Source organism: Lontra canadensis, unplaced genomic scaffold (assembly GCF_010015895.1).
Source record: "Lontra canadensis isolate GAN:19392208 unplaced genomic scaffold, GSC_riverotter_1.0 scaffold134, whole genome shotgun sequence".
Taxonomy (NCBI): Eukaryota; Metazoa; Chordata; class Mammalia; order Carnivora; family Mustelidae; genus Lontra; species Lontra canadensis.
In genome coordinates, this window is record NW_022631128.1 from 790,573 (window position 1) to 817,945 (window position 27,373).

General features: G+C 40.1%; 1 protein-coding gene across 1 annotated transcript in view; it reads left to right on the forward strand.

The window, feature by feature from the left end:
- The first annotated feature begins 1,385 nt into the window (after nt 1-1,385).
- The window catches only part of RP2 (RP2 activator of ARL3 GTPase), a 46,608-nt gene continuing 20,620 nt past the window's right edge, over nt 1,386-27,373 (forward strand). Inside the window, exons 1-3 of the mRNA XM_032842909.1 lie at nt 1,386-1,670; nt 20,676-21,341; nt 26,239-26,353. Of these exons, the coding sequence (XP_032698800.1) occupies nt 1,569-1,670; nt 20,676-21,341; nt 26,239-26,353 (883 nt within the window). The 5' untranslated portion in view covers nt 1,386-1,568. The remainder of the gene's footprint in view (nt 1,671-20,675; nt 21,342-26,238; nt 26,354-27,373) is intronic.

The following is a 27,373-nucleotide window of genomic DNA, read 5'->3' on the forward strand; positions in this document are numbered from 1 at the left end:
TTGAGCACATGCACTTTTCTTCCTGATTGTGTAATAAGAAGCAGGAAGTGAAAAAGGGAACATTCTTAATGCTCAAGTTAAGTCAGAGACTCATTTAGGATATACACTAGTGTGAATAAATGTGGGAAAGTAAAAAGATAACCAAATTTGAACCTGACCTGATCCACATTTGGTGTCCTACCAAGATGTCAAAATACTCAGACAATCAAAGCAACAACTTGCCTTTTTTTTTTTTAGCGGGGGTTGGGGCAGAGGGAGAGGGAGAGAGAATCTTAAGCAAGCTACACCTCAGAACAGAACAGCCTGGGGCGGCCGAGAGCTCCTTCTCACCACCTGAGATCATGCCCTGAACCAATATCAAGAGTCCCACACTTAACCGACTGAGCCACTGAGGCACCCTTTTCTATCACATAAGCAATACATGTATACTGCAGTAAACTTGGCCAAAATGTAACAAATGTTAATATTTAGTGTATATATATTTAATACCTTCACACAAACCCTATACCATTTGCTTAGAGCTGACTGCTTATATGGCAATGCTTATGTCCTCCACTAGGCTATAAATTTCACAAGAAGAACCCCTTTACTATAAAACCCCCCTCCTTCATGACACGCACACTTAAGTCACTTTCTTTGATAAGGAGTATAGAAAAGAGGTTATAAAATACTTCCTTCACTAGCATGCATTCATTCATTCATTCATCTGACAAACGTTTTACTGAGCATCTATGGTGGAGCTGAGCCAGGCCTAGGGAATTCAAAGATACATGCTCTTTTAAGAAAGGCCTTTTGGCCTCAAGAAATTCACATTTCCAAAAGGGAAAGAATATACAAATAATTATTTTACTAAGTACTTGTGCAATTTCAGAGTGAAACGTAGGAATATTAAGAAAGCACAGAAGAGGAGGCAAAAGGGGTGTGTGGTTGGGGGAAATTTCCGGAGGGGCGACACTACTCGAACGATGTGGCGGGAGGGAGGGGGGAAAATTACGAATTTCAGGGCCTCTTCCTGTGTCAGCCGCAATTCCTGTTCCCTCACCACTTGCATCATAAAACTCAAGCTTAATGTTCAACTAGGGAGCCTTCCCGCGCCTAGAACTTGGTAACTGAGAACCAAGGGCAAAAAGACAAGCCGGCCAAAGCAGCACCCTGAGCAGCTAGAGAGCCCCACGGTGTCCTCGGAGGGGCGGGGCCGGGCTAGGGGGCGGGGTCGACTTGCGTGCGCCAGAGCCCCCAGGACCCGCCACTGGGGGCTGGCGCCGGAGCGGGGCGTGGATTGGTTATGTGCGTACGTCGACCTCTCCTCATAGGCCGCGCAGGGCTGCTCTCGGGGCTTTGATTGGCTCACTGGGTGCTGAATGGTCATTGGCTGCAATGGGTCGTCTGGGCGACTGAGAGGAAAAAAGAGAAGGGGTGTTGGGCCTGGCGGGCTAACCCGGGCTGGGGACGGCTGGGCCGTTTGGCTGGGCGGTGTCCGGAGAGCTGCGGGGCCCGGGCGCCCGTGGTTCACGCCACACTCCCAGGGGATACCTGAACGAGCGGGGCGGCGGGGAGTGGCCGGGACCATGGGGTGCTTCTTCTCCAACAGGCGGAAGGCTGAGAAGGAGTCGCAGCCCGAGGGCGGGGAGGGGCGGCCGAAGCAGTACAGCTGGGACCAGCGCGAGAAGGTAACCAAAGTCCCGTGGCCCCTGGTCTCAGCCCTTCCGAGCCGCCCGGCGAGGGTCCCTTGCGGCCCGGGAGTGCGGAGGGGGCCGACCCAGCAGCTGCAGCTCTCTTGCGTGCGCTCTCCTCTCCCACGCGAGTAGTTGAAGTCGGGGGGAGTGACTTTTTGGGGGTGCGGTGAAATACCCCGCTGGAGGGGGCGTCACGGGGAATTGTGAAGCGGTGCAGGGGGCCTTAGAGCTCATTGTCAGAGCCCTGGGGGCTTTCCCTGCGGTCCCAGGATGGACTCCAGGGAAAGAGGTCGTGAATGCCCCGAATCTCAAATCTGCTCATTTCACCCGCAGCGCCCAGCGGGATTTTGTCCAGTCCTCGAGTTACACGCGGGACCGATTCTCATCTTTTTTTCGCGGCTCATGTTCGTCTGTGACTGTTTTCTCTTTTGTCTGCCCTAGCGCGTAAATCTCTTTGGTGCCTAATGGTATATTCCACTGCTGAATTTTCTCAGTTAACAAAGTGGACTCTTGAACGTATGGCTTTGCTTTTTCCTCCTCTTCCAGTTACCCAAAAGGAATAATGAAAATTGAAATCAGTCTTGACACGTATGTCAGGACTGTATGGTGAATAACTAGCATAAACCAAGCAATATTTTGCTATTGTTTTCAATGAATGAAAACGCCCTTCTTTTCACTTTTGTATATAGCCAGCAATGAGACAGCTTTGAAACGTCCCCTAGTGTTGCACAAAACACACTTAGTCATAAATTTCATAATGTTTCCTCTTTCCTCGTAGTTCTGCATTTTGTGCTTAGTAAAATACTTTTGATAGGTTTGGCAATTATTTTTCTTTTCCAAACAAAAGGATGTTTAGGGGGTATAGCTCAGTGGTAGAGCATTTGACTGCAAAAGGATGTTTAAATAAACGTTATGAACAGTTACCTCCTTGATTGATGCAACGTATATTGACCCATGGATACTTTATAGTGAAGTTCATATTCACATTATGATTTCATAGATCTTCCTGCATGATTTTCAATCACCAGAATGATTTATTCATGGAAACTCAGCTCTCCAAGTATCAGATTTAAACAATGGGAAGCTTTTTACAGAATTCTGAACTGCATCTTTCTACCCGGTTTCTCAGATCTTTCTTGGGTTGCATGGTATATTAATTCTCTTATCTATACTTGATAGCATCATTTTATTGCATAGGAATGGAAAGTACTATGCTTTCTTTCATAGAAGATTACACCTATCATTCGAAGTTACTTGGCGGACAGTTTTTAAAAGATTGATTTCCTCAGCCTTAGTATTTCTTTTTTTTTTTAAGATTTTATTTATTTGTCAGAGAGAGAGAGAGGGAGAGAGAGCGAGCACAGGCAGACAGAATGGCAGGCAGAGGCAGAGGGAGAAGCAGGCTCCCTGATGAGCAAGAAGCCCGATGTGGGACTCGATCCCATGGCGCTGGGATCATGACCTGAGCCGAAGGCAGCTGCTTAACCAACTGAGCCACCCAGGCGTCCCAGCCTTAGTATTTCTAACAATACTCTTTAACCTTGAATTCTCTGTCATAGAGAGGCTTGTGTATTTGATTTTTACTTTAGCTTTTTGCTTTGAAACCATAGGCTAAAACGAAAGTGCTTTTATTTATTTATTTCTAGTAGTCTCAGTTGCCCTTTGACTCATTACTTCATAAAGATGGTCTTACAGTTAACCTTTATTAACATAATGTTCAGGTTAGTTAGAATCTCATGTTAATCTCTCTCCTTTTATTTATTTTTTTTAGATTTTATTTATTTATTTATTTGAGATAAAGAGATGGAGAGGGACGAGCAGACTCTGGGCTGAGCGCACAGGCCAATGCAGAGCTCTTCCACCAGCTTGAGATCATGACCTGACCCAAATCAAGAGCCAGAGACCCAACTGACTGAGCCACCCAGGCTCTGCTTTCTCCTTTTAGTTACATGGATATATTCTGTGATTTTTTTTTTCTTTTACCAACTTCTAAACTTTTCGCATATGAGCATATAGTAAAATTCCATTTGTAGACAGTTTTGAGCTTACAGGTGACATTTTTGGAGAATACTAGTAGGTACTGTAGTTGTAGAGGTGTAAGACATATTACTGGCTATGTAAAATAAGTTCATGCTTCTGATACTATGCATAATAAAAGTTAAAGTATTGATCAACTCACCTAGTCAGAATTTTTCTAACTAAATGAACATTATATTTTGAAAACAACACAGTTAAAAAAATCTATTGGATCATTAGAGAAAGAGAATTACTAGTTTACATTTTGAGACAGTGGAGGTACCACATTTCCCAACATTGCTTTTCCTTTTGGGGATTTTTCTTTAGGAGTATTCTATTTTACTTTGATTTGATTTGGTTTGATTTGTCAGAGAGAGAGAGCACTAGCACAAGAGCACAAGCAGAGGGAACAGCAGACAGAGGGAGAAGCAGGCTCCCCGCTGAGCAAGGAGCCCGATGTGGGACCCTGGGATCATCACCTGAGCCAGAGGCAGACACTTAACCGACTGAGCCACCCAGGCATCCCTTCCTTTGGAATTATTAGGAGCATACTCTAGGGTACCTCATTTTATATGGTTTTAAAGATTTTTTTTCTAGTTCTTCATCTCTCATGAGGCCAATTTAGGCTAGTGTACGAATGCTCTGTATTAGTCCAGTGATACTTCTACTGAGTTTAGCACAGTTTTGCTTGGTCCTAAAATATTTTAGTTGTACCTTAAAAGGAACAGAATGCAAATACAGCCCAGAGAATGTAAGTGAGATATGTTTTAAAGTTACATTAGACAATTACCATTCAACTTAAAAACATAATTCATTGCCTGAAAAGTTTCCTTGCAATTTGGAAAAGTGGTGTTTAAATTTTTCCTTAGGTTGTGTAATCAGAGTATCTTTGTCAAGAGGCATCCTCTGGGCTTTGGGTTTTGAGTTGTGTAATTGGGTCAGTCTTGGGGGACTGAAGCTAAGAGCAATTGTCTCAATTAGAATGTTTGGAGACTAAGTGTTGTCATGGCGACTGATATACTGTAATCAACAGTGTATGAATCTTATGTTCTATCGCTGCTAACTTTGAAAAAGTGAAAGGCTTACTGTACAATTACTACATTGGCATGAGAAATGTTTTTAGAGTGTAAGATTTTTTAAAAAGTCATAACATATAGGAGCGCCTGGGTGGCTCAGTGGGTTAAGCCTCTGCCTTTGGCTCAGGTCATGATCTCGGGATCCTGGGATCGAGCCCCACATCGGGCTCTCTGCTCAGCAGGGATCCTGCTTCTCCCTCTCTCTCTGCCTGCGTCTCTGCCTACTTGTGATCTCTCTCTCTCTCTGTCAAATAAATAAAATCTTTAAAAAAAAAGTCATAACATATAGTGTGTTATTAGTGTCGGGGTAGAATTTAGTGATTCATCAGTTGCATATAACACCCTGTGCTTAATTCCATTAAGGGCCCTCCTTAATGCCCATTCCCCAATTACCCCATCCCGTCACCCTCCTCCCCTCCAGCAGCCCTCTGTTCATTCACTATTGTCAAGAGTCTCTTATGGTTTACCTCTCTCTCCATTTTTACCTTATTTTATTTTTCCTTCCCTTCCCCTGTGTTCATCTGTTTTGTTTCTTAAGTTCCACATATAAGTGAAATCATATGGTATTTGTCTTTCTCTGACTTAGTTGACTTAGCATAATACCCTCTAGTTCCATCCATTTTTAAATTACTTGGAAAGAAATGCTTTTATCCTTTTTATCTGTATGCTGCCTCTCATGGCTAGGCAGATTATTCAATATATAGGTACTCAAACACCAAGGAAGACTCAAAATTATAAAAATTATCCCTGCCCTTAAAGAGCTGACTGCTTTTATTGAGTTAAAACAGGAAATATTTAAGTGCAAATAAGGAAAACATGAGTGGTACAGAAAAGTAATTTTCATTTTCCAGTTATTTATACCATTACTTCTCCTAGATGATAGAAATGAGGATTAGTCCTGTAAACAATGATGGCATAAGTATGAAAATTGTGAATTTGAGTATGGGCAACACATCATGTATCCATTACATTTGTCTCATATTTGATAGAAATAAAACTAAACAAAAGCCTTATACCAGAGATTCAAGTAACTGCATTTTATTTGGTGTCTGTTTCATGACTTTGGATAAAGCAGTCCATTCATTCATTTCAGGTTCTTGGCTATAAAATGCGACAGTGCCAAAGATTTCTCTACTGTTTAACAGGGTGAAGCGCTGTCCTGACAAAAGGGGGTTAGACAGGAATGATCACTTGTGAAGATAGAATTCAGACCAGAGAGATTGGACAGGATGGAACTGGTCTTATTATAAAAGCAGATCATAATTCCTGGGGTGGTTCCTCAGTGGAAGGCATGGCTTTGTGAGGAACTGATCTCCACATTAGTCAAAAGATTCAGACCGGTTTGATGGCCACTTATTAGAAAGAAGGATCTGCTCTGAGTAGGGGGCTAGATGCTGTTTTTAGCCTTTTAAATCTGTAAAGTACATATTCTAGGTATCCATTGCTGCCTACCAAACCAAACCGCTCTAAAACTCAGTGGCTTAGACTAATGACAAGTATTTATTTTGTTCACAACTCGGCAATTTGGGTAGGGTATAGCAAGGTTGGCTCTCTGCCACATCAGATGCAGCAGCTCGACTGGGAGACCAAGGATCTCCCTTCAATATGGCTGGCAAGTTGATCCTGGAGTTTGGCCAGGCTGAGGGCCAGCGGCCTCTTCATGCAGTCTAGGCTTCTGCACAGCATGATGGCTGGGTTCCAAGGGCAGGTGTCCTCTAAGAGAGACCAGGAGAAGCTGCATGGCTTTTCGAACTAGCCTCTCAAGTGATGTAGCCTTACTCTGCCACATTCTCTTGGTTGAGGTAGTCACAAATGCCCGCCCATTTGTGGCCTTCCTCCATGGGAGGAGGATCAAAGAATTTGTCTACAGGTTTTAAATCTTTTACATAAAGTTGTTGTTACTTTGTTACTTTGTTTTTTAAAGGTGGTAAGTAGTTCTTTGTTTATTCATTTTATGAACAGCGTTATCACTAATCATCAGGGAAGCGCAGATTAAAACCACAGTGAGGGGTGCCTGGGTGGCTCAGTCCATTAAGCCTCAGGAGTCTTGATTTCAGGCTCAGGTCATGATCGCAGGGTCATGAGATAGAGCCCCATGTTGGGCTTGGCACTCCGCGGGGAGTCTGCTTGAGATTCTCCCCCTCTCGCTTTGCTCCTCCAGCTGCTCAAGAGCGTGGTCTTTCTTTCTCAAATAAATAAATAAATAAATCATTAAAAAAATACAATGACATATCACCTCACACCTGCCAGAATGGCTAAAATCAAAAACTCAAGAAACAGCAAGTGTTGGCGAGGATGTGGAGCATCCTCTTGCACCGTTGCTGTTGGTGGAAATGCACACTGGTGTGGAATACAAGGTGGAAGCTCCTCAAAAAATAAAAAGTAGAACTACCCCACTATCCCATAATCACACTACTGGGTAGTTGCCCAAAGAATGCGAAAACATAATTTGCACCCCTGGGTTTATTGCAGCATCATTCACAATAGCCAAATTATGGAAGCAGCCCAAGTGTCCCATCAGTAGATGAATGGATAAAGAAGATGTGGTGTCCATGTAATGGAATAATACTCAGCCACAGAAAAAATGAAATCTTGCCATTTGCAACAACATGGATGGAGCTAGAGAGTATAATGCTAAATGAAATAAGCCAGTCAAAGAAAGACAAGTAGCATATGATTTCACTTATGTGGAGTTTAAGAAACAAAACAAATGAACAAAGGAAAAAAAAGACAAACCAGAAAACAGACTTGTAACTGTAAAGAACAAACTGATGGTTACCAGAGGGGAGGTTGCGGGGGCGGGGATGGGTAAAACAGGTGAAGGGGATCAAGAGTATACTTACCTTGACGAGCACTGGGTAACGTATGGAACTGCTGAATCACTATATTGTACACCTGAAACATAACATTGTATGTTAACTACACTGGAATGAAAATTTGAAAACCAGAAAAATAGATCTTCAGTCCTAAAAAGGACTAGAAATAAATGTCTAAATTATCTAAAGTTTTGGTAAGAAGCACACCTTATTTTTATAATCAGATATACTTGCAGTGTATGTAAATAGAAATATTAATAAAAAATGTGATCTCTGGGGGAAAATATGTGATTAATGAATGGATACCTATAAAAGACTAATACAGATTTCTGCTTGACTCTTATTTTATTATAATTCTATTCAGATTTGTATAAGCATGAAGCCAGGCATAAATCCCATATGTTTACACCATCCTAAAGTGATTAAATAAAAAGAAAAATTGAGGCACATGGAAGTATGAAGCTAATAAAATGGAACAGTTTTAATATAAAAAATAGCTTTATTGACATACATCTACCATACAGTTTACTCACTTAAAAAGTATACAGTTCAGTAGTTTTAGTAAGTTCACAGGGTTATGATACCATCACTATAATTTTAGAACATTTTCATTCCCCATAAAAGAAACCCATACCTATTAGTAGTTATTCCCACTTCCCTCTCCACCCTTCATCAGCCTTGGGAAACCACAATTTTACTTTCTATCTCTGCAGATTTGCCTGTTTTACACCTTTCATATAAATGGAATCACACAGTATTTGGCCTTTTGTTACTGGCTTTTTTCACTTAGCATGTCTTTGAGAGTCATGCATATTGTAACAATTATCAGTGCATTATTCCTTTTTATTAGTGAATACTATTCCACAGAATAGATATTTACTTATAAATTTTACTTGTCCAATTTATTTATCCATTCATCGATTGATGGACATTTGGGTTGTTTTCACTTTTCGGCCATTACAAATAATGCTGCTATGAATATTTGTGTACAATTTTTTAAGTGGACATAATATTTCTCTTGGGGATATACCTAGGCATGGTATTCCTGAGTCACATAGTAATTCTATGTTTAACTTTTTGAAGATCTGCTGAACTTTTTTAAAGTGTCTGCACCATTTTATATTTCTACCAACAGTGTGCTGAGGGTTCAAACTTCTTCACTTACGTAAAGTTTTGGTAAAGGGGAAAAGCACAGAGAGTGAAAAGTATATGGGACTGGGGTTTTAATTTGTATTCTATACACCAGTATACCTCATTGGGGAAGGCCTTTAGCTTTTCTAGCTCTCAATTTCCTAACATCCACTCCAGTTCTCTAATTCTTTGAGCATCTCTGGGCAGGGAGGGTAAGCGTGGCTAGATGCATTCAGGCAAATCAGGGTGAACAAAGGGAATGTGATAGAATGTAAAATTAGGTTAAGATTAGGTTAGATGGTATGGAAAATCCTTTTCAAACCTAAAATTTCATAATTCTATTTTGTGGTTATGAATTTAGCAACACGGTGAACTAATATACAGTGTTTCACCTTCTTTTGTCCTCTGTGTACGTAAGATCAAGGTACTGGTATTTATGGTTGTTATTTCTGTTTTTATTTCCTTTTTTAAAGAAGATTTTATTTATTTATTTAACAGAGATCACAAGTAGGCAGAGAGGGGGGAAGCAGGCTCCCCGCTGAGCAGAGAGCCTGATGCGGGGCTTGATCCCAGGACCCTGAGATCATGACCTGAGCTGAAGGCAGACGCTTTAACCCACTGAGCCACCCAGGTGCCCCTATTATTATTTCTATAATTACATGGCACTACCATTTTCATTTATGAAATAACCTTTCAGCTATGTAGCTGTGTAGTCCTAAAACTGATTTAACGATGTTAAAATTTTTTTAAAGATTTTATTTATTTATTTGACAGAGAGAGAGAGATCACAAGTAGGCAGAGAGGCAGGCAGAGAGAGAGGGGGAAGCAGGATCCCTGCTGAGCAGAGAGCCCAATGCGGGGCTCGATCCCAGGACCCCAAGATCATGACCTGAGCCGAAGGCAGAGGCTTAACCCACTGAGCCACCCAGGTGCCCCACAATGTTGAAATTTTAAGTAATTTTATTTTAAATGAAGTATAACTTACATATAGTGAAATTTACCCTTTTAAAGTATACAGTTATGAAAATCAAAACCGCAATGAGATACCACTTCACACCAGTCAGAATGGCTAAAATTAACAAGTCAGGAAATGACAGATGCTGGCGAGGATGCGGAGAAAGGTTAACCCTCCTACACTGTTGGTGGGAATGCAAGCTCGTGCAACCATTCTGGAAAACACTCATGAAAAGCATGGAGGTTCCTCAAAAAGTTGAAAATAGAGCTACCCTATGACCCAGCAATTGCACTACTGGGTATTTACCCTAAAGATACAAATGTAGTGATCTGAAGGGGCACGTGTACCCAAATGTTTATAGCCGCAATATCCACAATAGCCAAACTATGGAAAGAACCTAGATGTCCTAGATGAATGGATAAAGAAGAGGTGGTATATATATACAATGGAATACTATGCAGCCATCAAAAGAAATGAAATCTTGCCATTTGCAACGATGTGGATGGAACTAGAGGGTATTATGCTTAGTGAAATAAGTCAGAGAAAGACAATTATCATATGATCTCCCTGATATGAGGAAGTTTAGAGGCAACTTTGGGGGCTTGGGGGGTAGGAAAAGAATAAATGAAACAAGATGGGATCGGGAGGGAGACAAACCATAAGAGACTCGTAATCTCACAAAACAAACTGAGGGTTGCCGGGGAGAAGGGGTTAGGGAGAGGGTGGTGGGGTTATGGACATTGGGAAGGTGTGTGCTATGGTGAGTGCTATGAAGTGTGTAAAACTGGCGATTCACAGACCTGTACCCCTGGGGCTAAAAGTACAGTATATGTTAATAAAAATTTTTTTAATTAAAAAAACAAAGTGTACAGTTACGAGTTTTGGCAAATGAACGTAGTTGAGTAACTGATCACCACAATCGAGATATAGAACAGTTCCTTCGTACCTCCAAATTTCCTTGTGTTTGTTTTATAGTCAACTCCGCCCCCAGCTTCTGATCAGTTTTTTTATTTATCCCATCATGTTTCATTTTTTCCTTCCCTACCCCCATGATCCCTGCTCTGCCTCTTAAATTCCTCATACCAGAGAAATCATATGATAGGTGTCTTTCTCTGATTGACTTATTCTGATCAGTTTTTTATCCTTACAGTTTTGTCTTTTTTCAAAAAGTTTTATTTAAGTAATCTCTACCACCCCACCTGGGACTCAAACTCTTGACCTGGTGATCAGGAGTTATACCCTCTACCAACTAAACCTGCCGGGCAGTCTTATCCCAATAGTTCTGTCTTTTTGAGAATGTCATATAAGTGGGATCATGTAGTGTGTAACCTTTTGAGTCTGCCTCCTTTCACTTAGCATGATACTTTTAAAATTCAGCCATGTTGTTGCATGTATCAGGAGTTCCTTTTTACTGTTGAGTAGTATTGCATTATATGGGTACGCCATGTTTGTTTATCCATTCACCAGTTGAGGAACATTGGGGTTGTTTTCAGTCTGGGTAATTATGAATAAAGCTACCATAAACATTTGCATGCAGTTTTTGAGTGAACATAATTTTTCACTTCATTTGGGTGAATACCTAGGAGTGGGATTACTGACTCACATGGACATTTTATATTGAACTTTATAAGAAACTGCCAAACTATTTTCCAAAGTGGCTATGCCAGTTTGCATTCTTACCAGCAACATACAAGATACAGTTGCTATGCCACCAGCACTTGGTATGGTCAAGGTTTTTTTTTTTTTTTAATTTTAGCCATTCTAATAGGCATGTAGTGGTATTTCATTGTCGTTTAACTTGCATATCGCTGATGACTAACGATGTTGAGGGTTTTTCCATGGACTTATTTGCCATCCATATATTTACTTCGGTGAAGTGCTTATTAAAATTTTTTGCCCCTTTTTTACTAGCTTGTTTTCTTAAATGACTTTTGAGGCTTTTTTAAAAAATATATCCTGGGTACAAATCCCTTGTCATATGTGTGTTTTGCAGATTTTTTTTCCCCAATTAATGATTTGTCTTAACAGTGTCTTTTGAAGAATAAAAATTTTCTTTTTTTTTACGATTTTATTTATTTATTTTACAGAGAGACACAGCAAGAGAGGGAACACAAGCAGGGAGAGTGGGAGAGGGAGAAGCAGGCTTCCTGCTGAGCAGGGAGCCCAATGTGGGGCTCGATCCCAGGACCTTGGGATCATGACCTGAGCTGAAGGAAGACGCTTAATGACTGAGGCACCCAGGTGCCCCCCCAAATTTTCTATTTTGATAAAACTCCAGTTTTCAATTTTTTCGTTTGTGGATTGTGTTTTTGGTTTCACATCTAGAAAATCTTTGCCTAACCAAGATTACAACAATTTTCTCCTCTGCTTTCTTCTAGAAGTTGTAGAGTTTTGGTTTTCCAGTTGGGTTCTGTGATCCATTTTGAGTTAATTGCTATATATGGTGCAAAAAATGAGAGATTCTTTTTCTTTTTTTACATACAGATTTCCAGTTGTTCCAATAACATTTGTTGAAAAGACTATCCTTTCTGTATTGAATTGCCTTTGCACCTTTGCCAATGTAACATAAGTCTATTTTTGAACTCTCTACTCTGTTCCATTGATTTAAGTGCCAGTAAACATTGGTTTCTGTTTGAATATGGTTAAATGTGAAGAAGCAACCGAGAAAATATACTTAGGAGGCAGACTGCCTAGGTCTGAGACTGAGCTCAAGCACTTACTAACTGTGTAACTTAGGGTAAGTCGTTTAGCCTCTGAATAGCTAAATTTTCTCATCTGTAAAACAGAAATAATAGTACACAGCTCTTACAGGGGTTTTTATGAGTATTTTTAAAGAAATTTTCTTTATTTATTTGAGAGAGAGAGAAAGCGCCTGTGTGGTGGGAGGGTGGAAAACCTATCATGTCCCGGGGTTTTTATGAGTATTGAGTGAATGATTATAAAGCAGTGAGAATGGTATCTCATACCTATAACAGTGCTTCTTACACTCTAGAGCTTTATTTTGGACTTCTTTGCAGACAGGCTTTCCACTGAAATTAACAAATTCATCATTTCATCTCAGATTATCATTATGGAAGTTTACCCGTGGAGATGAATTTTAATGGAAAATTCGGATTGCTGCTCAGTAAAACAATAAGATGTTTACTTTCATTTTCTGTTAGGAAAATACTGCTTAACTTAGTTTTTTAGCTGTCTCAGGTGAATTGCAGCTGTTGAAATGTTTTCTTTGATTCTGAAAGTGTATCTACTGTCTTTTATGGATTATAGTAAGAAATACAGCCTAAACTAAGCTCACTTCATAAGTGGCTCTCGTGAAAAGGTAGCTTGGAATATGACCTTTCCATGTTTGTGATTTGGGGCACTTTACTTGAGAACTAGTAACTCTTGCAAAATGACTATGGTACTAAGCTTCAGATTATTTATTATTACTTTTTGTTTTGAAGAACTTTCGGGATTTGTTGAGAAAGTACAGCAACATAAATCCTAAATTTCTCCTTTGTAGACTGCATTGACAGTCCAAATCATTTTATACTTTAGAACTCTTTTGCTTAGAGGATCTTTAACTATAGCATGAATTTCTCCCCATAACTAGAAGAACTGAGGTGTCCAGATAAAGTACTTAGAAGAATAGTAAAATTACATTTAACTTCTCATCATTGGCAGTTGTTAGAGACTGAGTATTTGTGTCCCTCTAAAATTCCCATGTTGGAGCCCTAACTCTCTGTGTGGCTGTGTTTGGAGATGGGGCCTCAAAGGAAGTAATTACAGTTAAAGGAGATCATAGGTTGGGGTCCTTATCTGATAGGATTAGTGTCCTTATGAGAAGCGACAGCAGAGAGCTTGCCGTGCACTCACCAGGGAAGGCCATGTGAGGAGGATATAAGGGAGAAGGCAGCTGTTTGCTGGCTGCCAGCCAGAGAAAGAGGTCTCACAGGAAACCAACTGTGATGGCACCTTAATCTTGGACTTCCCAGCCTCCAGTCTGAGGGACATAAATTTCTGTTGTTTAAGCCATCTGGTCTGTTATTTTGTTGTGGCAACAAGTCTTAGTCTGTCTCAGGCTGCCATAACAAAATAGCATAGACTAGGTGGCTTAAACAGCAGACATTTATTTATTAGATGGTTCTAGAGACTTGAGAAGTCCAAGATCGAGGTACCAGCAGATGGAGTGTCTGGTGCAAAGGTAAATACTACTGGACATTAGTTAAAGCATTGAAAAGAGATTTTATTCAGTAACTGCTGACAGTAGGGGACAGAGCTGAGCTGCGTTCCAGTTTGTGGAGAGGTGATTTCAGCAATTTTATCAGGAAAATGAGGGAGCAGGGAGAGTCAGAGAAGTGAAAATTACAAAGTTGGTCAGTGTAAATGTGATTAAACCAGCTGTGTTTGTTCACTTGCAGTTATCAAAGTTAGGATTCTGTCCTCCCACAGAGACTGGTAGACAGAGGCCCTGTCCTTCCTGATAGTTATATTTCAAAGGAATGACTCTCAGGTCCTTGGAAAAGGTATTTCTGAGTTTTAAGATTTACATATTCACAACTGTGGAGCCCTTTTTAATCAATGCTCTAAGAAAGGGAGGTCGGAGACCTATTATCAGGTATTAGCTAGAACACATAGTAAATTTTCCTGGCAGGAAAATTTTACCCCCCAGGGGTAGGGGGTAGGGTCCTTCTAGAGACATGGCTCGTGCTGCTAGAAGCCATGCTAGAGTTTGGTCAAGTCTCTTACAACAGGGATTTGGACAGAATTGTAATGTGCCCAGAGTTCTGCAGTTCTCACTGGTGAGGACCTGCTCTCTGGCTCATATTCGGTCGCCTTACGTTCTTGTGTACTCAACTGCCTTTCCTCTGTTGTGTGTGCAGGGAGGGAGGGAGACGGAGGAAGACTGAGGGAGATGGAGGGAGTTGGAGGGAGGAAGAGAGGGAGGTCTTTTCTTCTAAGAGCACTAATCTCAACATGAGGCCCTGCCCTTGTGACTTCTTTTAAACCTGAGTGGACTAACTCCCCAGTACCCCAGTACCATCACTTCCTGGGCTAGGGCTTCAATGTTTGAATTTGGAGAAGCTATAGGTATTCCGTACATAACACTTCAGGTGCAGACTAAGGTAGCAGCTCAGTGATTTCAAAGGTAAAAGTGGCTATTATTTCAGCATTTACAACAAGTCTTAACTGCAACTTCTGATAGAGTACTAATTATATTATAAACAACGTAGTTGAAATTTCTCAAATGCTATACATCTTATGTATCATTTCCATGCAAAACAAATTCGCTAAATTCCTTTAAGTAACAGGTATTAACTGTTGTTGTTGTTTTTTTTTAAGATTTTACTTATTTGAGAGAGCACACATGGGGGTGGGGGCGGAGAGAATGGGAAAAGCAGAGCAGACTCCTCACTGAGCCAGGAGCCCGACCTGTGGATCCCAGGACCCAAAGATCAAGACCTGAGCCAAAGGCAGATGCTTAACCGACTCAGCCACCCAGGCGCCCCTACTGTTTGTTTTTTTTTTTTTTTAATTTTTATCCAAACACTGGTTTGTTCCCTACTTAACTCTCAGATATATGTGCTTGCAAATGTTTGAACTTGTTATCCGTATCTCAAGCAAAGATGATTTGGCCAGAATCTTGAACCCCAAATTAATTCCCCAGGAGAATACACACAAAGTTTTACATCAGAGTTTTAAGGAGTTTCTGGTACAGTGAGATAAACCGTAAGCTGAACCTTGAAGATTCTACTTGCCCATTGGGTTTGAGGCCTTGGTAGAGACAGGCCAACTCCTGGGCCCCTTTTCCCTACACCTAATCCTGGTGCTCTTGATCTTCTCAGCCCCACTGTGGGAGGTGGACTGGTGCCAAGGTGACAGGCTGAGGAAGACCAGACAATGTTCCTACGCTCCATAAAGCCTAAAGCAGAACTCTTGCATGTTCCCTTTTCTCCACTTTAAGGCCTGGATTAGATCCAGATCCCATTAGCCTGCTCCATGCCCACATTCCCATTCCCTTCACTGGCCCTTCCAAGTGGAAGGTAGCCGCAGCTTGCTTTTACCACAGGTATGGGAGAGAAGAGAATGTAAAAAGGAGAACCCCAGCCCTGATATTAAGAGTGCCTCCACCTCCTTCTGTGTAATTATCTTCCTACTCAGAAGTTGGCCAACTCGAACAGTGACCTGACTGAATGTCCCTGAGAATATCATGTTGTTCTTGATCATTATCAGGGTCTCTCTTCTGGAGAATGGGCAGTGGAGAAGTGTGTGATGACCAAACTTAGTTAACTCTTCACGTTTGTTTATTAAAGAGACACGTGGGGATCACCTACCTCAGATTACACACGCTGAGGTAACAAAGATTAAGTAATTAAAATGGATTCACTATTGGTGTGTGGAGTGCCTCTGGCTGCCAGGCATTGTTCTGGGTTCAGGGGGAAACGGCTGGGCAAAACAGATAATCCTTTCCCTCATGGAGCTTACGTCCATAATGAAGGATTGGTAGAATAAAGACGATAAATATAATGCATTCATAGTGCATTAAAAGGAAGCTAAGTTCTTTGGAGAAAAATAAAGAAGGGTAAAGAGGTAGTATTGGAGGAGGTGTTTCAGTTTTAAATAGATTGGTTACAAGAAGGGACGGACACTGGTATTTAATGTAATATAGGTACTCTGAAAAGGAAGAGCAGGCTTCCGGTTGAGGAAACTGGAAAGCTTCACAGAAGAAGTTTGACAGGTGGACAAGAACTAGGAGAAGGAAGGCCATCTGGGCAAAGGGGAGTCAGAAGACATAGGTCACAGCAAGTGCTTCTGAAGAATAAATTCCCATAGGAGATCAATAGGACTTAGGAGTAAAATGTAAGCTGTTATCACATAATAGTGACTTACATTGAAAGATTTTCTAATACTGAACCATTTGCGCTCAGCTTGGTTGTGGTGCTTTCTCTTTTTATAGGATTGATTTAATTTGCAGGGGTTTTTTTTTTCTTTCCCCCATCTATAGATGTGGGTGAAATGAACCTAAAACCTTCTTTATGTCTTTGTTTTTCTTACTAGGGTCTAGCCAGACAGGCTAATAGCATGAGTTAGGACTGTTCCTTCTTTTTCTATTGTCTTTATGGGTTTGCATGAACCTGGGATAAATAAAATTGGAATCTGCTTATAAAACCATCTGGGCCTGGTGTTTTCTTTGTGGGAACACTTAGCCCACTGGTTGTATTTCTTTAGTAGTAATAGCATTTTATTTAAGCATTTAACTTCCTCTGGAGTGAGTTGTGCTAAGTTATTTTTTAAAGAGATTTGTTCATTTCATAGACAAAATCTCTTAAAACTTGTTGGTATGTGGTTGTTGATACTATTCTCCTTTAACCTCTATTTATGGTAATATCCCCCTTTTCATTCATATTGTTCATGTTTCATTCTTCTTTCCCTGGTCATTCTTGCCAGAAGTTTGCCTATTTTTTGCCCCCCCAAAGCATATTTTTGGCTTTGCTGATGTTTTGTTTTATATATTTAATACTTAAGTTACTCGTTTCTACTATTTATCTTTTTTCTCCTACTTTCTGCAGGTTTATTGTTTATTGTCTAATTTCTTAAGATGGACATTTAACTGATTTTGAGTGTTTTTACTATAGCTATTTAAGGTTAGAGATTTCCTTCAAAGCACTGTTTTTGCTGCATCCCAAATGTGGTGCCTTAACATTTAATTCTAAGTATTTTTAGATTTGATTATGATTTCTTCTTTAACCCATGAGTTATTCAGCAGTGTGTTTTTAAAATGTTCAAGTAGGCAAGAATTTTTAAAAGTGTCCTTTGTTATTTACTTTTAACCTAATTACATGTTAGTCTCATATCATGGTCTGTATGTTACCTATTATTTAAAATTTGTTTAGGCTTTATGATCTACTATATGATTTTTTAAAAAGCTTTAGTGTGTCCTTAAGGAAACTGTGAGTGCACTCTACTTCCTGGATGCAGAACTTAAGCTTGTTCTCATTATGTGGTTCAGTGCTTCTGTATTTTGTTAATTTTTTTGGTCTACTTGACCAATTAGTAGTTGGGAGAAGCAGCATTAGAAGATATGTCTTAGATTTTAATCTGCCAGTTAACAAGGGTTTGGAGAGGTCCAGAGCAACTGTCAGAGTTAGTGCCCCCTGTTTTTTCCCACCTCTTCACCAGCACAGGGTTTCTGTCCTGCCCTAAATTTACTCGAAGTCTGGACCAGAGATCTGAGTCCCAGCAGGTGTGGGAGAAGCACAGTTGTCTCAAGATTTAGGGTGGGGGAGAAGCAAGAACAGAAATCCCAGAGGTTCCTTTTCTGTTTTATCCTCCCACACGCCCCCACAGGGACTTCTCATAGTTTCCCCTTTTCTTGGTGTTTCCTTACACGGTCCCTTTGGGGTTGATCTTAGGCAATAGGGAACCAGCAACTATACTGATTGGGTTTCTTTTTAGAGACCAAACTGGAATACTGTACTTTTTTTTTTTTAAGGTATGTTCATTTATTTGAGGGGACGGTCAGAGGGAGAAAATCTTCAAGCAGACTCCACACTCGGCACGGAGCCTGACACGGTGCACAATCTCACAACCCATGAGATCACGACCTGAGCTGAAACCAAGGGTCGCCCAACTGACTGAGCCACCCAGGCACCCCAGTACCTTTATATACATGCATCACCTGTAAAATCCTAGAAACAATTGCTTGAATACTTCTTTCCACATTAAACCTGTGTTGCCCCCGTATTTTTCACTTTTTCTGAGGTATGGCACACTAACATCCAATCATATAAATCAGAGTAGTGTTTTTTCAAACCCTTCAGGGGATAATAGAAAATTTTGTGTGTGCTGGGGGGCTTAACACGAAATCAGGGTAAATATTATTCGTGAAGCTTTTATTTCTTTGGTGTATGTCCATGTGCAAATACTCACCAGTAGGTGTACTGGGCTGTGTTGAAGAATCTGCTAATGCACGTTATAGTCCAAAACAGTTGGAAAACACTGACGAGAGAACTAGGAATCATTTTGGACCCACCCTTCTGCCTTACCTCCAACAGCTGTTGAATTACCGAATTGATGGATTCTACTTCCTCAGTATTTCTCAAATTTATCCCATCTTCCTCTTCTAGCCACTGCCGACATTAAGAGTCTCAGATCCATGCCCCACCTCCTTATTCTTACAGAGTAAACTTCCTGAAATGTAAATTTCTCTTATTTAAAACCCTCCTGTGGTACCCTATTGCCCACGGATAACTTCCAGGCTTTGTAATATGGCCCCTGCCTATCTCTCTAGCTTCATCTGCTCCCATTCTAGTATCACTGGTAAACACCAAACCATGTTTGGTTTTCCTCATGTTCTCTGAAGAGTTTTATTTTGTTAATTCTTTCACTTTTGCCTGGTGTGGAAAGAGAGGATCCTTTACTCCTACCTGTTTTATGTGGTGAACTCCAGCTGGTTCATTCTCACTTTGTTAGTAAATTCTTACACCCTACCTCCTCTACCCCAGGTTTCCTTCCTCTGTGTTTCCAGAATATTCTAGGCATCTTGCATTACACAGCTGAGTTGTTTTGAAATCATCTGTTTAGGTTAGTGTTTACTTTTTTATGGGAAAAGCTGGTCGTACTCACATTAGTGCCTGAGAGATTATCTGGCTCATATTGGGTGTTCAGATGTTGGTGGAATGACTGAAGATCTGGGAAGTTAAAGTGCCTTTCCAAAATCATGTTGCTCATAGGTGACAGAATTAAGACTGGGAAACAAAGTGCCTCTTTTATTGCCTCATGCTACAGACCAGTACGCCTTCTAGTACATTATCTAAAACTGGATAAGTACAACATTTATTGTGCAATACTGAATAAGCCACTTTAAGTTAGTGATGGTTGGGATGAGTAAATTATCCTTTGTGAGTAATCAAAAATTTACCTACTATATGGGAGTCTGTTTCTGGCACACGAATAGTTTTATATGAAATACAGTATTTGCAAAGCGGTAGAACAGTGCAAGTAGACTCCAATGTAATTTGGAAAAATTAAAATGGCCTTTCTGTGACTCTTAGAGGTCAGTTAGAATTTTAAAACATATAATGTGACAAATTACAGGCATACTGTTTAAAAGGTTATGTGTGCTTTAGTTTAGAATATCTAAAGTTGGGAGTGGTGGCATTTGAAGAATTGCCTTGTAGGAAAAGCTTAATAAACATTTGAATCAAACTTGCAGATGGGAGTTATGCCATATAGTAATTCTTGTGCCTTCATGTTCTTCCATTTTCTGTAGCATATTGCAGAAATCAGTCGGGGTTTAGAAACCAAGACCCACACATCTGTTTATTGAAGGATAAAGAAATATATTTCTATCTGGGTGTATTTCCAATTTCAGAAGTTTTAAAATTTTCACTCGTAGAATTTAAGAAGCAACACAAATGAACAAAGGAAAAAGGCAGTCAGAAGACCGGACTCTTAAATATAGAGAACAAACTGGAGGTAGGTAGGGGGATGGGTGAAATAGGTGATGGGGATTAAGAAGGGCACTTGTGATGAGCACCAGGTGATGTATGGAATTACTGAATCACTACATTGTACACCTGAAACTAATATAAAACTGTAATGTTAATTATACTTGATTTAAAAAAATTTAAAAAGTGAAACATCGGAAAAAGGGTCCGAGCTGAAATACTCCTTAATATCATCCAAAATGCTGTGTGCTGAGAATTTCCCCAACTGTTTCAAAAAAGTGTTTTTATAGTTGGTGTGTTGAAACAGGATCCACACAATGTCCACACATTGTTTGGTTGATATGTCCTTGAGCCTTTCTTTATCACAGTTTCCTCTCCCTTTCCCTGCCCCCATTCTTCTTAACTACTGGAAGAAATAATTTGTGCTTTTCATTTTCTTACTATGTCGCAAAGTCGGTGAGAGTAGGAACTTATTATTTTAGCACCAAGAATTGTGCCTGGTACCCCGTAGACACTTGACTAATAGTTGTTGAATAATGTTAGTAATACTCAAGGCCTGTGTTTTGTTCCTGCAGGTTGATCCAAAAGACTACATGTTCAGTGGCCTGAAGGATGAAACAGTAGGTCGCCTACCTGGCCAAGTGGCGGGACAACAGTTTCTCATTCAAGACTGTGAGAACTGTAACATCTATATCTTTGATCACTCTGCTACGATTACTATCGATGACTGTACTAACTGTGTGATTTTTCTGGGACCTGTGAAAGGCAGTGTGTTTTTTCGGAATTGCAGAGATTGCAAGTGTACGCTCGCCTGCCAACAGTTTCGTGTGCGGGATTGTAGAAAGCTGGAAGTCTTTCTGTGCTGTGCCACTCAACCCATCATTGAGTCTTCCACAAACATCAAGTTTGGCTGCTTTCAATGGTACTACCCCGAGTTAGCGTTCCAGTTCAAGGACGCGGGGCTGAGTATCTTCAATAATACCTGGAGCAACATTCATGACTTTACACCCGTGTCAGGAGAGCTCAACTGGAGCCTTCTTCCCGAGGATGCTGTAGTTCAAGACCATGTTCCTCTGCCTACTACCGAAGAGCTCAAAGCTGTCCGCGTTTCCACAGAAGCCAATAGAAGTATCGTTCCAGTATCTCGGGGTCAGAGGCAGAAAAGCAGCGATGAGTCATGTTTAGTGGTATTATTTGCTGGTGATTACACTATCGCAAATGCCAGAAAACTAATTGATGAGGTAAGGAGAGAGAGAAGAGAGACAGACACATACCCAGATAGGAACACACCACTGTCTGGAGAACTTCTGTTCTTTTCACAATTGGCTATTTGGAAGACAGGCAATCCTCAAGTTCTAGTCCCTTGCCCCCTGCAGATATATCTGTAAGCCAATTGCTTGGGCCTCAAAAGATTTTCCCACAGAAACTTCAAAAAATATAAGTCAGTAAGCGTTTATTAAGTACTTACTATGTGAAGAGTTACTTCTGTTGCCATATTTCATCGACTGTAGGATGCACATTTGTTTTGCACATTTTTGCTCATCCGAAATGTGTCTGAAAACTGATGGCAACTTAAAGCTGGTGACCTAGGGTATGTGCTGGAGATGGAGACACATAGGCAAAATTCTCTGCCCTCAGAGAATTTCCATTCTTTCTAATGAGTGATTTCCACGGAAGCTTACAAAAGTAGTATTGCACAATAAAGCATGAACTTATTTAGTTGGGAATACTTATTTGGAGTTTTAATTGGTTGGAAGGCGGTGGGAAAGACATTTAGGAGTGCAGCTTTCGGCCGCTGGGGCAACTGTGAGATCCCCCTCCGCAGTATTTCCCTTTGCCCTGTTGCTACGGGAAGGGGAGATGGGTGCGAAGGGGAGATTGGTGCGTAAGAATGTGGTGGGAGCCGGAATAGCAGACGTGGTGGACTCAGGAGCAGGGACTCGGTGAGTTTGGGACTAGAAAAGAGTTCTTCTAGCAGAAGCAGCTTCCACTGGAAAAATAACTGGGGACATAGAGATGAGGCATTCCAGAAGCACCAGTTCCTATGTTGGCGGGCACTCCAGTGGGGAGGTGGTGGTGGGATGTATTGGTCACCCATCAATCAGATGTTCTTCAGAAGGAGTAGCCTGTGGACTCTGAGGAACAAACTGAGGGTTTTAGAGATGAGTGGGGGGAATGGGTAACCCCAGTGGTGGGTATTAAGGAAGGCAAGGATTGCATGGAGCACTGGGTGTGGTGCATAAACAATGAATCTTGGAACACTGCATCACAAACTAATGATGTATTCTATGGTGGCTAACATAACACAATAAAAAAAAAAAGAAAAAAGAAAGTCAGACTTCCAGAAATGAAAAAGTGAATGGAAAACTCCTCAAGTCTCCTTTTGAATGGATTTTTTAAAAAATTGTAACTGTTCTGTCAAGGGAAGATTATAGGGGGAGAAAAAACTAAAAATGATCTCCTCTCTGTAGCTATACATCCTACAATGTCAAAAACCCATGTCTGAAATCTACAAAGTATATCTGCAGTCTAGTTTTCAAAACAACAGAAGCCAAAGTATAATTTGAAGACTGTGGTATTTTTGTTGTTGTTGTTCATGCTAATCTGCTGAACACATTGGTAAGATATAGAAAAAGCACTTCTGGCCTTTGAGCTATCTAATCACATGTTAATCCAACATCTGAAAGGTCAGCATTTTCATTATACAGCATGGTGACTTAGAAAAAAATCTATGTACAGTTTTCAGATGATGTAATTATTCAGGTTAAACTCCTTTTTGGTAGGAATTGAGAAGTGGACATAAAGAGTATATAACATGTTTAAATTTTTTAAAAAGGCATCAAAACGAGCAGTCTTTCTTCGTGGGTCATCAGATGTTCTTAACCTTTTAATTTTTGGTGTCTGATGCGTGAAATGGCAGTGTTGTGTGCACTTGAAAGCAATGTGAGCAGGAAGAATGATGGTCTTTAGATGTCCTTCCGGATTACAAGATATTTTAAAACAAAAATGTAATGACAGCAATAGTAATAGCTAACACTTATGTAGTGTTAACTGTGTACCAGGCATTCTTATAAGGGATTTAAATGAAGTAACTCAATTTAGAAGAACCTATGCAGTAGGCGCATATATTCCCCTTTTTACAGAGGAAAATGAGCCACGGAGAGAGTAAGCAACTTGCGAAAGGTCACTCAGCATTAACAGCAGGGCCTTGATTTAAATCCAGGCAGTCTGGCTTTAAACCACAGTCTGAGCCCTTAAGCATGATGCTAATCTGCCTCAGTGGGAAAGGAAGGTTGACGAGGGCCTGGGGGAGCAGGAGTGTGACCGAAAGTGTGGGGAGTCAAGGCAGATACCACCCTTTGGCCTAGAAGGGAAAACCTTGGGCCTTTTTGGTTGGAGTTAGCCTGCCTAATTCTGAAAGCAGAATTAAGGAATGGCAGAGAACAAAAAGAAGAAAATGCAAGTGCACATGAAGAGGGTATCAAAACATGCTAAAAGATCACTCACTTACACACATATTAAAGGAGAGCTGACCTGTGTTTTCAAAAAAAATGAAGCTCACGTTCCTAGGAAAAGATGCATAGGAGCTACTTAATACTGAAGTGAAAAAAAAGAAAGAAAGAAAAACCCACCCAAAACTCGAGTCTTTCTCATATCACAACCTGAATACCTTAAGACAGCTTCGACTGGAACTGTGATTGCTGACTGTGGTTTTGTTAAACCCTAGGAGTATCACAGAATTTTGTTTCCTGTTGTTGTTTTTTTTTTAAGATTTTATTTATTTATTTGACAGAGATCACAAGTAGACGGAGAGGCAGGCAGAGAGAGAGAGGGAAGCAGACTCCCTGCCGAGCAGAGAGCCCGATGCGGGACTCGATCCCAGGACCCCGAGATCATGACCTGAGCCGAAGGCAGCGGCCTAACCCACTGAACCACCCAGGCGCCCTTCCCGTTGTTTTTATAAATTAAATGTATCATAATAGTTTTTTGAGGTAGGAAGTCCGGAAAAGCTGGATAAAGCAGAAAACACAGTCCAAAGGGAATCAAGAGAAGTTACTGGGCCTCAGTTTTCTCTCCTAAAAATCAGATTTCTTGCTTCCTCTTAGCTACATCACAGATATGCACAGGATAAATTAGAGTAAAAGTAGTTTGAATTGGTTGGAAGTAACGTATTGCATAATTTAAGTTGGGTAGTCACCGCTATTTTCAAGTCTTTAGAAATAGAAGAATTTCCATGAAAAAGGAGTCTCCAGATAGCTGCAGTGAGATATCAAAATCGATCAAGTTTTGTAATTCAGTATTTGTTTTTAGGTAATAGTATTCTGAATTAATCATCTTTTGTCAGTTTATCTTATGTCAGTCATGTATCTTATGTCAGTTTATGTCAGCTTATCATCTTATGTCAGTTTACACATAAACTGACAAAAGATAAACACATAAACTGACTATAAAATCTGACTGTAAAATCAGAGGTCGTGAGCCATCTAGAAAATTAGAAACAGGTAAAGGATTATTTCTGATATTTTAAGTAACTTTGTTGTCATCACCTGGCAGTGGATGTCCATGCAGTTTTCTGCTACCTTTGCATGTATGTTTCTTTTTGCTGAGGCAGCACCGAGGCCTCTGAGAAAGGATTTGAGTTTGAATCCAATTTGAAGGAATGGTATGGGATAATGTAGCTGATTGGATGAAATACTATCAGCCATTAAAACTAATTTTATAGTGGAATAACTGGGAAATATTCACAGTCAAGTAAGTGAAAATTTGTAGAATATTATATAAGTATCCAAATTTTTTTAAGAGATCTAAGTCTGGAAAGATATATATACTAAAGTGTTAGCAGTTGTGGTTATTCTTAGGAGTTGGATTAAGAGCAGGATTTTCTTTTCTTTTTGTGGTTATATGGATTTTACAATGAACATTTGTTATTTCTGTAGTGGGGGAGAAAGAAAACTGGGAGAGTAAAAGGACATATAACCAAATGGCAGTGCACCTTTGAGTGGTAGCACCTTGGTTCATATTTGTTTCTATTTTTTCATTTTTCAGGCGCTCTGTGTTGAGCCTATATGTTTGTTACTTTTATTCATTTATTTTTTATTGTGTTATGTTAGTCACCATACAGTCCATCATTAGTTTTTGATGTCATGTTCCCTGATGCATTGTTTGCACGGAACACCCAGCGCTCCATGCAAACCGTGCCCTCCTTAATACCAATCACCAGGCTCACCCATTCCCCACCCCCCACCCCCCTCCCCCCTCCCCCCTAAAACCCTCAGTTTGTTTCCCAGAGTCCATAGTCTGTCATGGTTATACTTAAAAATCCAATAGGCTGTGCTAAAAAAAAATCAAGTGGTTGAATACTTCGCATTTTTAAAAACTACTTTCATCATTATTTTAAAAATTAATGTATACTTATCATACAGAATTGTAGAAATAAAGAATAGAAGTGTTTAAAAATCATCCATAACAAAAAAAAATCCTCCATAACATAGTATATCTTGGATAGTCTTTTTAGGAATACTCTTTCATTTATTTTGTCTATTATCAGATTAACTGGGTTCCAGTCACCGTTCTGTTACTTGATAGTTGTCTGACCTTGACTAGGTTTCTTTACCACTCTGTGCCTTCATTTTCTCACCTGTAAAATGAGGGTAATAATAGTATCTACCTCATGAGAGGGTTAAATGCGCTATCCACGTTAAGTGCATAAAACTGCGTGGCGCACAGCAGGGCTTCATAAATATGGACTATCACTATTGGGCTATACTATATATATTTGTATCATGCTTTTCAAAATTATTATGTAAGCTTTTCCCCATTGTATTATTTGTTATGTTTAATGAACTGTGCTATTTCGTCATGTGATAAATGTCCCCTAGTTTACCTCCTTAACCATTCTCTTCTCATTGGACGAACAAATTAGGCAGTGCACACTAATTCTTACCCAGAACCACCCTTCTGGAAAAATCTTCTGTATGTGAAAACTTGTCAGAGCAAAAGCCTTGAATTAAAGGGATGATTCAAACAAAAATCAGCATGCTGCGTCTCATTGTATACAGAAAAATACTAGAATAGAAAAATACTGTTTTAATCTCAGAAGTTCATTTTAAACTCTAAATGAAATTTTATTTTCCACAGATGGTCGGTAAAGGCTTTTTCCTAGTTCAGACAAAGGAAGTATCAATGAAAGCCGAGGATGCTCAAAGGGTTTTTGGGGAAAAAGCACCTGACTTCCTTCCTCTTCTGAACAAAGGTACGTTCTGGATGATTGGTGTACTTGTGTGTTTATCCTCTTGACATGTGATTTGATCTGCTCTTGCCTTTAACATTTCTCTTACCTTGCTTTCTCTTTCTCGCTTGTTTTATGTTTTTTTCCTGTTACTGTTCAAAAATGTCAAAATTTCACATCATTCAAAAATTCCTACATAACTAGGCATTAGGTTTTCTTTCCTATTTTGTCATCTTAATACTTAAAAGTCACACTCGATTATTATGTATTTTTGTTATTTTAATTATTATTTTATTGTTGTTATATTATTATACTACAATAAGTGTTCCATTCTCCCTGCCCAGAGTTACAAAGCACTTCATAAGGATTCTTTCTGCCTTCAGTGGGTTTTGACCATACTGGAAAGGAAATAAGAAATATAAATAAAATGGTATACTATTTTATGTATTGAATGTGATTGATTAACTTCTCACACATAATTAGAATTGTTTTCCCCAGTGGGCAAATGCCACCAACAAATTTGAGATACTGGAAATAGATCTGCAAACAGAGGAACTGGAATTCATGTGCCCTCTGGAAGGGTTACATCTGTCTGTATGTGTTTGAAGGTCTACTGATTCTAGAGGATAAAGTTCTGTTTATCTGTCAGAGCAGGGACATTGTTTGCTCAAGGTTCATCAGGCTTTTCTTTACTGGCCTGAACAAATACATAGAGTAATACACAATGCTGATTGAGTATACCCTAAAAAGGTGGCACCTCTGCATTTACATGCTTTTTATGTATGAATTATAATCACTGTAAAACCTATATGAAAATGGTGGAGGAGGGGCACCTGGGTGGCTCAGTCAGTTAAGCATCAGACTCTTGATTTTGGCTCAGGTCATGATCCCAGGGTTGTGAGATCGAGCCCCATGTCCAGCTCTGTGCTCACCGGGGAGCCTGCCTAAAATTCTCTCCCTCTCCCTCTGTTCCCCCATGCTCTCTCTCTCTAAAATAAGTAAATATGTCTTAAGAAAAAAAGAGAAAACATTGGAGGCTTGTTT